Source organism: Sarcophilus harrisii, chromosome 6 (assembly GCF_902635505.1).
Source record: "Sarcophilus harrisii chromosome 6, mSarHar1.11, whole genome shotgun sequence".
Classification (NCBI taxonomy): Eukaryota; Metazoa; Chordata; class Mammalia; order Dasyuromorphia; family Dasyuridae; genus Sarcophilus; species Sarcophilus harrisii.
In genome coordinates, this window is record NC_045431.1 from 162,894,117 (window position 1) to 162,905,935 (window position 11,819).

At 39.6% G+C, this 11,819-nt stretch overlaps 1 protein-coding gene across 1 annotated transcript in view; it reads right to left on the reverse strand.

Annotated features, from left to right (window-relative positions):
• MOB1B (MOB kinase activator 1B) overlaps positions 1-11,452 on the reverse strand; it is a 65,952-nt gene extending 54,500 nt beyond the window's left edge. Inside the window, exon 1 of the mRNA XM_012551949.3 lies at positions 11,125-11,452. Coding sequence (XP_012407403.1) covers positions 11,125-11,138 — 14 coding nt within the window. The 5' untranslated portion in view covers positions 11,139-11,452. The remainder of the gene's footprint in view (positions 1-11,124) is intronic.
• Positions 11,453-11,819: the final 367 nt, after the last annotated feature.

An 11,819-nucleotide genomic window follows, 5' to 3' on the forward strand; every position in this document is an offset into this window, starting at 1 on the left:
AAGCTCAGTTTTCTACTGTAAATTTATTTATTTGCTGAGGCGATTGGGGTTGTGACCTGCCCAGCATCACATAGCTAGAAAGTTTTAAGTGTCTGTGAGCAGATTTGAATTCGGGTCCTCCTGACTTCAGGGTTGGTGTTTTATCCACTGAACCACCTAGTTGCCCCATTCTAGTGTAAATCTGGGGGGTAGGAGGAGGAATATATCCTAAACTCAAAAAAAAAAAAAAAAAAAAAAAAAAAAAAAAAAAAAGACTTACAAGTAGTATATATTCTGCTTCTCATGGTCTTTTGAGATTTTTGAGATGTCATACTTTGACTGGGTATAAAGATGTTCCTTTACTAATTCTGCCTTAGACTTATTTGGAGGATGTGCAAACAGAAAAGAACAGGGAGTGGGAGTGTGGGGGACAAGAGAAGAGCTGAATCTAATACAATATAGATATTTCTGGGTCAGGGCTTGAGGCAAAAAAAAAAGCTAACTCTCCAGAAGGCTATCTCCTCTACAAGGGTCACAACCTTTTAGACATTCCAGATACACACAATATTTCAATTTACCCACAACAAAAACTTTATATAAAGAGTAGAAAACCAAACTAGGACAAAAGTTTATAACCCCTCATAAAGCCCAAGGTCACCCACCCATCAAGCCAGCAAGTATATGGGTGAAACTTGAACCCAAGTCTTCTGACTCCAGTGATGCTATTTCTACTGAAACAGAAAAATACTGCCTAAAAAAAAAAAAAAAAAAAAAATAAGGACTCTTACAGCAACATTATGTGATGATCAACTCTGATGGATGTGGTTCTTCTCAACGAAGAGGTGATTCAGGCCAATTCCAATTGACTTGTGATGAAGAGCTATCTGCATCCAGAAAGAAAACCATGGGGACTGAATATGGATCATATGTAGTACTTTCACCATTTTTATTGTTGCTTCCTTGCTTTTTCTTTCCCCTTTTTGGTCTGACTTTTCTTGTGCTACATGATAAATGTGGAAATATGTATAGAAGAAATGTACATGTTAACTACTATACTGGATTATACTTGCTGGCTAGGGGAGAGGAGTGAGGGGGAATGAGGGAGAAAAATTTGAAACACAAGGTTTTGCAAGAGTCAATGTTGAAGAGAATTGACTAATTTATAAGAAATCAAATCATTCTCCAATTGATAAATGGTCAAAGGATATGACCAGACAATTCTCAGACGAAGAAATTGAAACTTTCTAGCCATATGAAAAGATGCTCCAAGTCATTATTAATCAGAGAAATGCAAATTAAGACAACTCTGAGATACCACTACACACCTGTCAGATTGGCTAGAATGACAGGGAAAGATAATGTGGAATGTTGGAGGGGATGTGGGAAAACAGGGACACTGATACATTGTTGGTAGAATTGTGAATACATCCAGCCATTTTGGAGAGCAATTTGGAACTATACTCAAAGTTATCAAACTGTGCATACCCTTTGATCCAGCAGTGTTACTACTGGGCTTATATCCCAAAGAAATATTAAAGAAGGGTTAAGGGACCTATATGTGCAAGAATGTTTGTGGCAGCCCTCTTTGTAGTGGCCAGAAACTGGAAACAGTGGATGCCCATCAATTGGAGAATGGCTGAATAAATTGTGCTATATGATTATGGAATATTATTGTTCGGTAAGAAATGACCAACAGGATGATTTCAAAAAGACCTGGAGAGACTTACATGAACTGATGCTGAGTAAAATGAGCAGGACCAGGAGATAATTATATGCTTCAACAACAATACTATGATGATCAATTCTGATGGACATGGCCCTCTTCAACAATGAGAGGATCCAAATCGGTTCCAATAGAGCAGTAATGAATTGAACCAGCTATACCCAGCAAAAGAACTCTGGGAGATGACTATGAACCATTACATAGAATTCCCAATCCCTCTATTTTTGTCTATCTGCATTTTTGATTTCCTTCACAGACTAATAGTACACTGTTTCAAAGTCCAATTCTTTTTGTACAGCAAAATAACTATTTGGACATGTATACTTATATTTTATTTAATTTATACTTTAACATATTTAACATATATTGGTCAACCTGCCATCTGGGGGAGTAGTGGGAGGAAGGAGGGGAAAAATTGGAACAAAAGGTTTGGCAATTGTCAATGCTGTAAAATTACCCATGCATATAACTTGTAAATAAAAAGCTATTAAAAAAAACTGAAAAAAAAAAAGTGAATGTTGAAAATTTCTTTGCATATATTTTGAAAATAAAAAGCTATTAAAATAAGTTTCCATCACTGAAAACCTTTAAAGAGAGACTAGAAGACTACTTAAAATGCTATAGAAGACAATCCTGAAATATAAGTTTAAATAAACCACATCTGATATAGGATTCCATGATTAGGACTAGATTAGAGGTACAGTACTTCCCCCCCCCCCAATGAGAAGGCTAAGAGTCACTCAAAATGGCCCATTCCTGCAGATCTCTTTTTGGAGAGCCTGTGTTCAATATAAAAAGTAACCACAGTTGACAAACTGATTCCCCTAAAGCATAGGTCCAACCATATCATTCACCATCCCACCCCAAATCCCCTTAATACTGGAGTGGGGGAAAAAAAAAAAAACTTTCAAGTCTCATCTCAAGAAGCTTGCTTACCTTTTATCAAAGGAGACAATATCTACATAAATATACACAAAATAGATGTAAAGTCTAATTCAGATGTTACCCAATCTATGAAGCCTTTTCTGATCTCTCCAAGATAAAAATGGTCTTCCATCAATCTCATGAATCTCAACATTTTGGCCCTCTCTGTACCCTATTTTTAACAAGAAAGAGAAACAGACATCTCCCTTGAATTTAAGTTACAGAGAGAGTAAGGGGATAACTACTGTCTCTCTTAAGTGCCAGATAAGAAACAGATATTATTTCTATGACTTTCAAAGCACAGGAGGAATACTGGCAGTCACAACAATTGTCCAAGCACCCAGAAATATAAAGGTGTCAGTTGATCAGTGAACTCACGAGGAACATCTCTCCCTCATATGTTGGGGCCTGCTTTTCTGCCCTTATCTTTCAGGAATAAATTGTAGAGAAAGTCTATGTTAAGTAGCTGAAGGTGGGACAGAGAGGAAGCTGATAGACATTTTTTGTTGGGAAGATTTTTCAACTACCTCTCAAAGAGGATGTGGAAAAGATTTTACTTAATATCTTAAGACACACTAAGTGGGATAATACTGACCAGACAAGTAAAAGCAACTCCTGATATTTTAATTGTTTGAAATTACTCATTAGTAACCATACATGCATACATACACATTTGCATATCTTCATATTTATTCATTGTTAAATAATATTATATATTGAATAATTTTAAGATTTAATAAGCAAACAGAATAATTACCACTGGAAAGGAAGTATTCTCCATTTCATTAAATAAAACTTAATGAATTAGGTAAAAGTTCATGCTAATTAATTACGTAAGAAATAAATTATCCAAGCATATCAACCTAGTTTGTTCTAAAGGTAGGGAATTCATAAATTAAATACATAGCAACAAGTCAAGGCTAAGGTTGAGTGACAACCTACAAGTAAGTGTGGTCAGACTCTAGACCCCTACAAGCTGTTATATATCAGAACCAAATTCCCAGCTGTCACTTGTGAAATAGGGGGAAGATCTGGCTTCCTATTAAAACTGTTACATGAAGATTCATGTGTTTGTCAAGGACAAACTGGGTTCAAACTCAGAAATTGTTAGCTATTAAACTATCAATATGACCCACTCAACTCTAACTAATCAACAATTACTTATTAAGGAACTATGAAACATCCAAGCAAGTTTATTACTTGAAGATCTTATCGTTTGCCATGGATTTAATTATCATCTCCAGGAAAAGATCTCTACAGCCAGTTCTGATCTTTCCTGCTAGGCCCCAGTTTCCAACTGCTACTGTTCTGAAGTGGACATCCCATATACACATCTCAACCTCACATGTCCAAAGAAAGAACTTTCTCAAACTTTCCAGTCATCCAAAACGAGACCTTGGTGAAAAGGTCTCATTTTTGACTCATTCTCATTCATCTCACATATTAAATCCATTGTCAAATCTTCTTTGTACCTTCTCTCAACTTTTACAAGTGACAAACTCATTTGGCTTCTTAGCACTTCCTGGCCAATTCATTGCAGTAACTTCCTAAATGGTCTCCCTGCTTCAAGTCTCTCCCCAATCCATCCTCCACAGGGCTGCCAAAACAAATAAAAGCAGTCATGTCACTCTTCCCTACTCAAAAACTCCAATAGCTCCCTATTGCTTTTAGGTTCAAAGATAAATCCTATTTAGCTTTTAAAGTTCTTTCACAACTTGACTATTCTTTCCCATCCTACTATATTCTCTTTCTTCAACCTCATTCTGTGGTTTATCACTGTCACAGAGTACTCCATTTCCTCTGTCCATGCCTTTGTCCTCCTTCCTGGAAGATACTATCCCTAGCTTTCTCTTTTAGAATTCCAGGTTCTCTCCAAAATTCAGCACTAATGACACCTTCTGCTTGAGTTCTTTATTTCCTCTTTTTATTCCCCAGCTGATAAAGAGTCTTCATTCACAATATAACCTTGCATGTGCCTTAGATATACCTATATATAGGCTTCTAGTTTCTGCCATTAAAACAAGTTCTCTTAAAGTAGGTAGTATTCTAATCCTGTTTTGTATCCCCAATACATGGCACAGTTTTTGGCACATAGCAGACATTCAATAAATACTTACATCATAACAGAATTTGCAAGGAAGATCCCCTAAATAGTACAACAGTTTTTTAATTGTAACCACTGCTAAAATGGGAAAAGGGCAAGTAGTTACAAATTCCAGAAAAAATCACCACCTTTTTAGGTCTGAGCCTTTATTCACAATTACCAACATCTCAAATCGTCTGTTTAAGAGAGAATGACAAAAAGTCCCGAAGTCTCTGAAGGTCCAAGCCAATGCCAAGGTTGCCCAAAACATCTTGGATGTTAACAGGCTGTATGTAATAAAGTTATCATCACACTACTGCTCCAGGATACCTGATCTCCGAGGTCTCTCTTGCCTCTAACTGATTTTGATGTTTGCCATTTCATTCTGATCTCACAGTAGGTCAGCCATATACTTCCTACCATATCTTTACAAATGTACAGCCAGAGCTGTCACTTGCCCAGACACAAGCCCAGTTCAGAAACTGCAGAAAAGGAGAATGCTGCCCTCCTGCTGCCCCACTTTGTATCGTTAATGCTTGTTCCACTAACCCACACTGCCCAATAATAGCACATTGGACTTGCAGCTTTACCTTTCATCACTTTCTTCAAAGTTTTCAACCTTGGCCACACCAACCATCATCCTCCAAGCCAGCGCACACGCACGCACACACACACAAAATGCTATGGAAAGAACATGACCATGGCTTGAGAGGCTTTGGATTAAAATTTCAGCTACAATTTAGGCACCTACTTCCAAAACCCTGTGTAACCTGGGAAGAATCATTTTAATCTGATGCCTTAGCTATTCAGCTACATAAAAGATAAGCTGGTCTAGGTCACTTTTAAATGTAATTCTAAGGAAATCTTGATTGCTTAATATAATGCCCCGTTCTGTCAGTTATAGGTTAAAGAACACCTTGAATTAAGCTCACCCCTATTCTATCTTGGCAAACAGCACAGTCACCAGATCAGTTTCTATTCAGTCTTGGATGGCACCAGGTCTCAATTATAGAACATTTTCTTCTTGTGGCATAAACAACAAATCTTTTTGAAGTCAGGTTTTTCTGCCACCACCAATTCTTTACAAAACATTTTAGAGACTTACTATAAAAGGCATGAGACCTACTTAGCACAGGATCAACAAATAAAGTTTTCCTTAAATCCCTGCATCTGCTACCTGAACATTCAGCATTTCTGCTGTTTTTTCCTTTCCTATGATACAATAAATGATGCAGAGTCAACTCTACAAAGGTAAGGTTTCCCTCAAGCCCCCAATCACTTTAATCTCATTTCCCTAGCTAATGCACACTCTGAATGAAGAGCTAAGTGCTACCTTTAAGCCTTGTAAAATTCTCAAGAAGTCATGCATCAGCTCCTTCTAAAACTTCTTCCTCCTTGTGGCTCTCATATTGTTACCAGTCAACCTACTCAACAGGAATTCTCTTAAGCAACAGTACTCTTCAAGAGTACCATTTTAAGAAAGCCCTCCCTCTGCAATTCCCCACAGCACACCTAGAACCTCTCATTCCCTTTCACAGGAGTTCATATTTCTACACAAATTAGTGAACAAATTTTAATGCTCTATTTAAACTTTATATTACACTAAAATGTCTTGGGACACCCCATTATACACTTCCAGTTGTCAGGATGCATTTTTATTGTAATGCCAGAGAAACTGAGCACCACAGATTAGATGACAATTTAATAATTTATTAAGTGTTGAGATATACTGGAACCAATGGATCCATGTTTGGTCCCAGGGCTGGACAAGACTATCATCTCAAAGAATCCAGGTTTGAGCATTAGACAGGCTCTTTTATAGGATAACAAGAACAATGACATAATGGGGGAGGTACCTGGATGGGGGTAACCTAATGAGGGGAGGTGCGTAGGATGACAATGGAGGGAGGTACTGGAGAGGTTACTGATATTCTAATGATGTCTAAAATGGATAGATCTTTATCCTGTCAAACATTAAGGAATGATTAAAGCCTAAAGATATAAAACCTTTATCTCACGAAGAGGGAAAGGTTATAACCTGTGGCAGAATAACTAAATAGGACAATTGGGGAAACTGGGTCAGGACATTAAAAGGGAACTGTGGTATTATTAAATCAGGAAGCATTTATTAAGCACCTACTATGTGCTAGGTTCTGTTCAAGGAACAAGAAAAAAAAGAAGTGCTATTGGACAGGTAGAATACAACATGACCATAAGAATTGCATATAAACCATACACAATAAATACAATAATGAATGGGATAAGGGGAAAGGACTAGCAATTTGGAGAAGGAAGCAAGAAAGGCTTGGCTTCCTGGTTTTAACTGAAATAAGTGATTTTAAGATGCAGAGATGAGGACAATCCATCATGAGAAACAGTGCAAAAGTAAGGTAGTCCAGGGAGATGACGGCTAAGGATCAACAAAATAATCTGGCAAACCACAGAGTGAAGAAAGGGAGAAATGTGCAATAAGGCTAGAAAGGTAGGTTGGGACCAGGTTGGGGCTTGAAAAGACTAATAGAGGAGTTTATATTGATCATAAAAGTAACAAAGAAGAAGCCACTGATATTTATTACTTAGGGAATGACATGTTTAAAAGCTTAAGTGGTGAATGAACTAATTTTTCACGTTAAAATACTATAAATATAGAATCTATAAATAAAGAGCATCTTGCTAAATGGTTGAAAACCTTAATGAAGACTTATTTTTTGTTTAGTTCTTAGGAAAGTAGCAACATGAAGGAAATGATAGTTAGAAATCACCTGACAACAAAAATATGGAAAGATTTCTTCTTCCAATGCTCTCCCCAACTCCCAATACTCCAAATTGAGACTGACTTCTCTATCAATTATCAAAGAGAATGGAATGAACATAGACCCAAGAGATAACCCAAGAGAACAGACCCTATAGGTAGGTCACCGAGAGTGGAATAGTCAAGGATCATGGAGTGTTTAACTACAGGATTTCAAAGGTGCCAATTCAGACATTTAAGGGGTCTCATGTTGTCTTAACATTAGATTATAAAGTATTAGGAAGCTAAGAACAAACAAAAGCAATTATTTGAGATTTGCTTTTGTATCTTTCCTTTTACAATGCTATAAATATGAAGAACCAAGTAAAACTACAGCCGACTATGATGCTGGCATAAGGATCCAGGACTAATACCACATTAGAAACCAACTATATCCTACAATGCTATTATCGTGTACACTTGGGAGTATTTCTAGGGTTAGTCTTGATGTGATCCCTGGCTTTTTAAGGACAAAAGTGGAATAGAAGGATAACAGGAGTCGAGAGGAGAATTCTATTCCCAGCTCAGGTACTAACCTGTGCAACCTTGGGCAGGTCTTGACCTTTCCCCAGGGTCATTCTTTCTTTATCTATAGAAGGAAGTACTCTATAACCCTATCAATTGGGGAATAACTAAATAAACTATAGTGTGTGAATGTAATGAAATAGTATTGCAAGAAATAAGAGATGATTTCAAAAAATCCTGGAAAGCAGAAAGTGATGGAAAAAAAAAAGCAAATCCCAGGGAATAATGTATACAATGAAAACATTGTAAAGAAAAACCACTCTGAAACACTGAAAAACAAAGCAAAGAACAACCACATCCCCAGAAGACTGAGCAATTATGTTACTCTTTGGAGATACACATTTTTTGGACATAGCTACTCTGGATGTTTTACTCGACTATGCTTATTTGTTCCAAGGTGTTTTCCTTCTATTTTTATTGGGGGAAAAAAGAATGGCAATGGTGATGCTAAAAAAATAAATAAATAAAATTTAAAAATAAAAACTACAAGAGGAACACTGAAATATTTTTAGAAGCAAATCAGAAGGAAATAGAAACTAGAAGAGAATTTAAGTCACGGGTAGAAATCATGTGTTCTTCCACAGAAATGCTTCTCATGCAAATCTTTTGTCTTCTGGTACATGGAATTTGGGGAGTGTTTGTAAAATTAAGAATAAGAAATTCTCCCAAGTTTCTCTTATAGCTTCATAATTCTATGAATAAATGAGCCATATTAAAAATGATATTGTATTGGCTTCCCTGCTTTCCTTCAGGTCTCAGCTAAAAACCCACCTTCTCTTAGAAGCCTTTCCCAATCCCCCTCAAATGTTGTGCTTTCTCCTTCAGATGCTCACCAATTTACCATGAATATAATTTGTTTATACAGAGTTGTTCAAACTCTGCGATCCCAAAGAGCAGGGCCTATCTTTGTACCCCCAATACTTAATCAATGTTTGCTGTCTTGACTATCTGCATTTGGAAAAAAAAATATAGTAAGATTACCTTCACTGTTACCTTCTGCCAAAACTTTACTCCTTTAGCCCACTAAGCTTTTTACTGAGTAGAATCCAGTAATAATTTATAATGGCCATAGTTACATCAGCTGCCTAGCTTTAGAGCCTTCCAATTCCTAAAGCAATCAGCACTCCAAATCAGCAATTCTTAAGTTAAAAGCCATGCCTGTATTGATTACATCTGGAATTAGAAAACTTTTTAAATAGATTGTTAAGATCCAGGCACTGTTCTAGGATAGAGCACAGTTTCCACTTAGAAGCCTAAACAGGATTTACACTTAGAGAACGGTTTTTAAGCTTAAGAATCAAGTACACTAAATGTGTCTTCACATAATTAGAAGCAGAGCTCAGAAGATTATATGCAGATTTAATACTAAAAGGGACCTCAGTCATTGGATTTAACATCCCTCATTTGATAGATGAGACTGAGGGAAACCCAAAAAAGTTAATGAAGTTGTGCTCACTAGAAATTTTTACTTTTATGTCTGTAAGTAGTAGCAAGGGTTCATATTTATCTAAAATTTTACCTGGATATCCCCCAAAATTATATATTAAACATGAAAGCTGTAGGTTAAAAGAGAAGTGAAACTATCTTAGGTTTATGGGTGATGCCAATTTACTGAAAACTAAGAAAAGGATAAGAATTAAACTAGAATCGACTGTTCCCGGCTACTTTCTTCACAAGCCCTTCTCTCAGGACTTAAGGATGAGTTTCAGTCTCTTACTTTTTATTAGCATTTCACAATCAACAAACTAAACATGGGCAAATTGTAATTCACTCATCAAAGCAATGGATATGAAATTGGGACTATGAAAAATGTTCTAATGATCCTTGCTCCAATTTTTTGTTGCTTTTTTAAGAGTGGATAGAATCGGCATGCTTCGGTTCACGGGATCCAACGAGTTGGACATGACTCAATGACAATAACAGCGCATTCTACACTAAGAAAAAACATTCTCATCTCTTCTTCCTTCAAACACTTTTAACCAAATTCGAATACAGGAAAAAAAATAGACATGTAGTAGTCACAAGTAAAAGCTGCATTAATGATACAAGCCCGCACAAATAGCAGGCAATAAAAGTTCTATCAGTGGACTTGATGATATCGGGTGGGCTGAACAAACTGGTCTTCTGTGGCTGTTTGCAACTGAAAACAGAAATATCTTCTGTCCCGAGGAGGCCTCCATCTCGCCGGGTGACCTTAGATAAGTCCGCAGTACTTGTTTTCTGAGGGGCTGGACAAGATGCTCTCCAATCCTTCAGTGTAGGGGCTATACTGCATGTGTGTGGTCTGTACATGCTCTCTTTGCCTTGTCTCCCCATCAGACCGGAGCTTCTGGAGTTAAGAGAGCTCTTAGATACTGAATTCTATTAATGAACTTTTTTTTTTTTTTTTTAAAACGAGGTTCCACTGGCTTCCGGACCAAAATCTCTTTTACACACAGCCTTTCCTACTCCGCCTCCCCACACTAGTGACTAGCTCGTTTATCGTCGTCTTGTTTGTAGGTCATAGTTTGTACGCCGTTTCCCCACCGGATGGCGAGGTCCCTTAAGGGCAGAAGATAAGTTTTGCTTTTCTTTGTATCCCTGCCCTGACAGTGAGCGAGTGTATGGGCGCATTTGGCTACATATCGCTACAGAAACATACACGGGACGTATGCAACAAGCAAACGTACACACGTGCGTGTAGCTAGACACAGATACCGTATGCCCACGCAGCTCTATACTCACAAACCTCTACCTATAGCATACACTCCTGCACCCACGTATATCTCCCTACAGGAAATGTGTATATCAACAGGCGCAGCCACACATACACATATGCAGCAGATGCTGAGCGACTGACGCGTATGCACAGGTGAGCGCGCACACACACACACACGTGTGCTGCAGGCGAGGATGTCCCAGCTGGGGGACCCCTCCCCCACCCCCGCTTTCCCAGGCCGGGAAGGAGTGGCTAGGGGCGGGGCTGCAGTCACGGGGGGGGGGGGCAGGAACCCGAGCGGGGGTCGGGAGAGGCCTCTACAGCCGGGCACCCCGAGGGGCCCAGGGACAAAGGGGCAGGAGCGGCGCGGGCGGGGCGGGGGCGCGGCAGCTGCTACTCACAACAAGAAGCTCATGTCGGACGCGGCGGAGGCGCGGCGGCGCCGGCAACGGGGCAGAGTCGGGGCGGCGGCACCGGGCCGTGGCTTGGGCTCGGCTCGTTCCCGAGGCGGGGAGCGGAGAGAGCGCGGCCCGAGTCCCTCAGGGGAGGGGGCGGAGGCGAAGGAGAAGGAGGAGGGGCCGTTGGCTCCACTTGCCTCTGCCGCGGCCGCCTCCTTCTGTCCTTCCCGGCTTCCTTCCCAGGCGCCGCTGGCTAGCCCCGCCTCCTGCAGAGCTCTCGCGAGATCTCACGAGAGGCCGTGCACCCCTATCGCATCGCTCCCAACCTTTCCGAGGCCCGTCCCTTATCTTCCCGGAAGGCGGGACGAGAGGAGGGTTTGGAATTGAGGCCGGCTCAGCATTGGATAGGGGGCGTGGTTAGAGAAGGAAGGACACGCCCCGCGATCTCATTGGACTAGGGGGAAAAAGATGAGAAGCCTGGGACACACCCAGAGCAGAGGCACCAAAGTGGGTAGTGGATGCTAGGGGACTGCCCCACCCGGCCCTTTGAGAGCCCCTGGTTAAATGTTCCAGGTGCGTGTTTATATTTCGGAAGTTCTGCAAATGCGGCCGATTAGGGTTGATTGTTTGTGTTTTGCCAATTGAATAGGCTGAAAGTGATGGAGAAAATTTTAATGATGCAGATCATACTTCCCAGT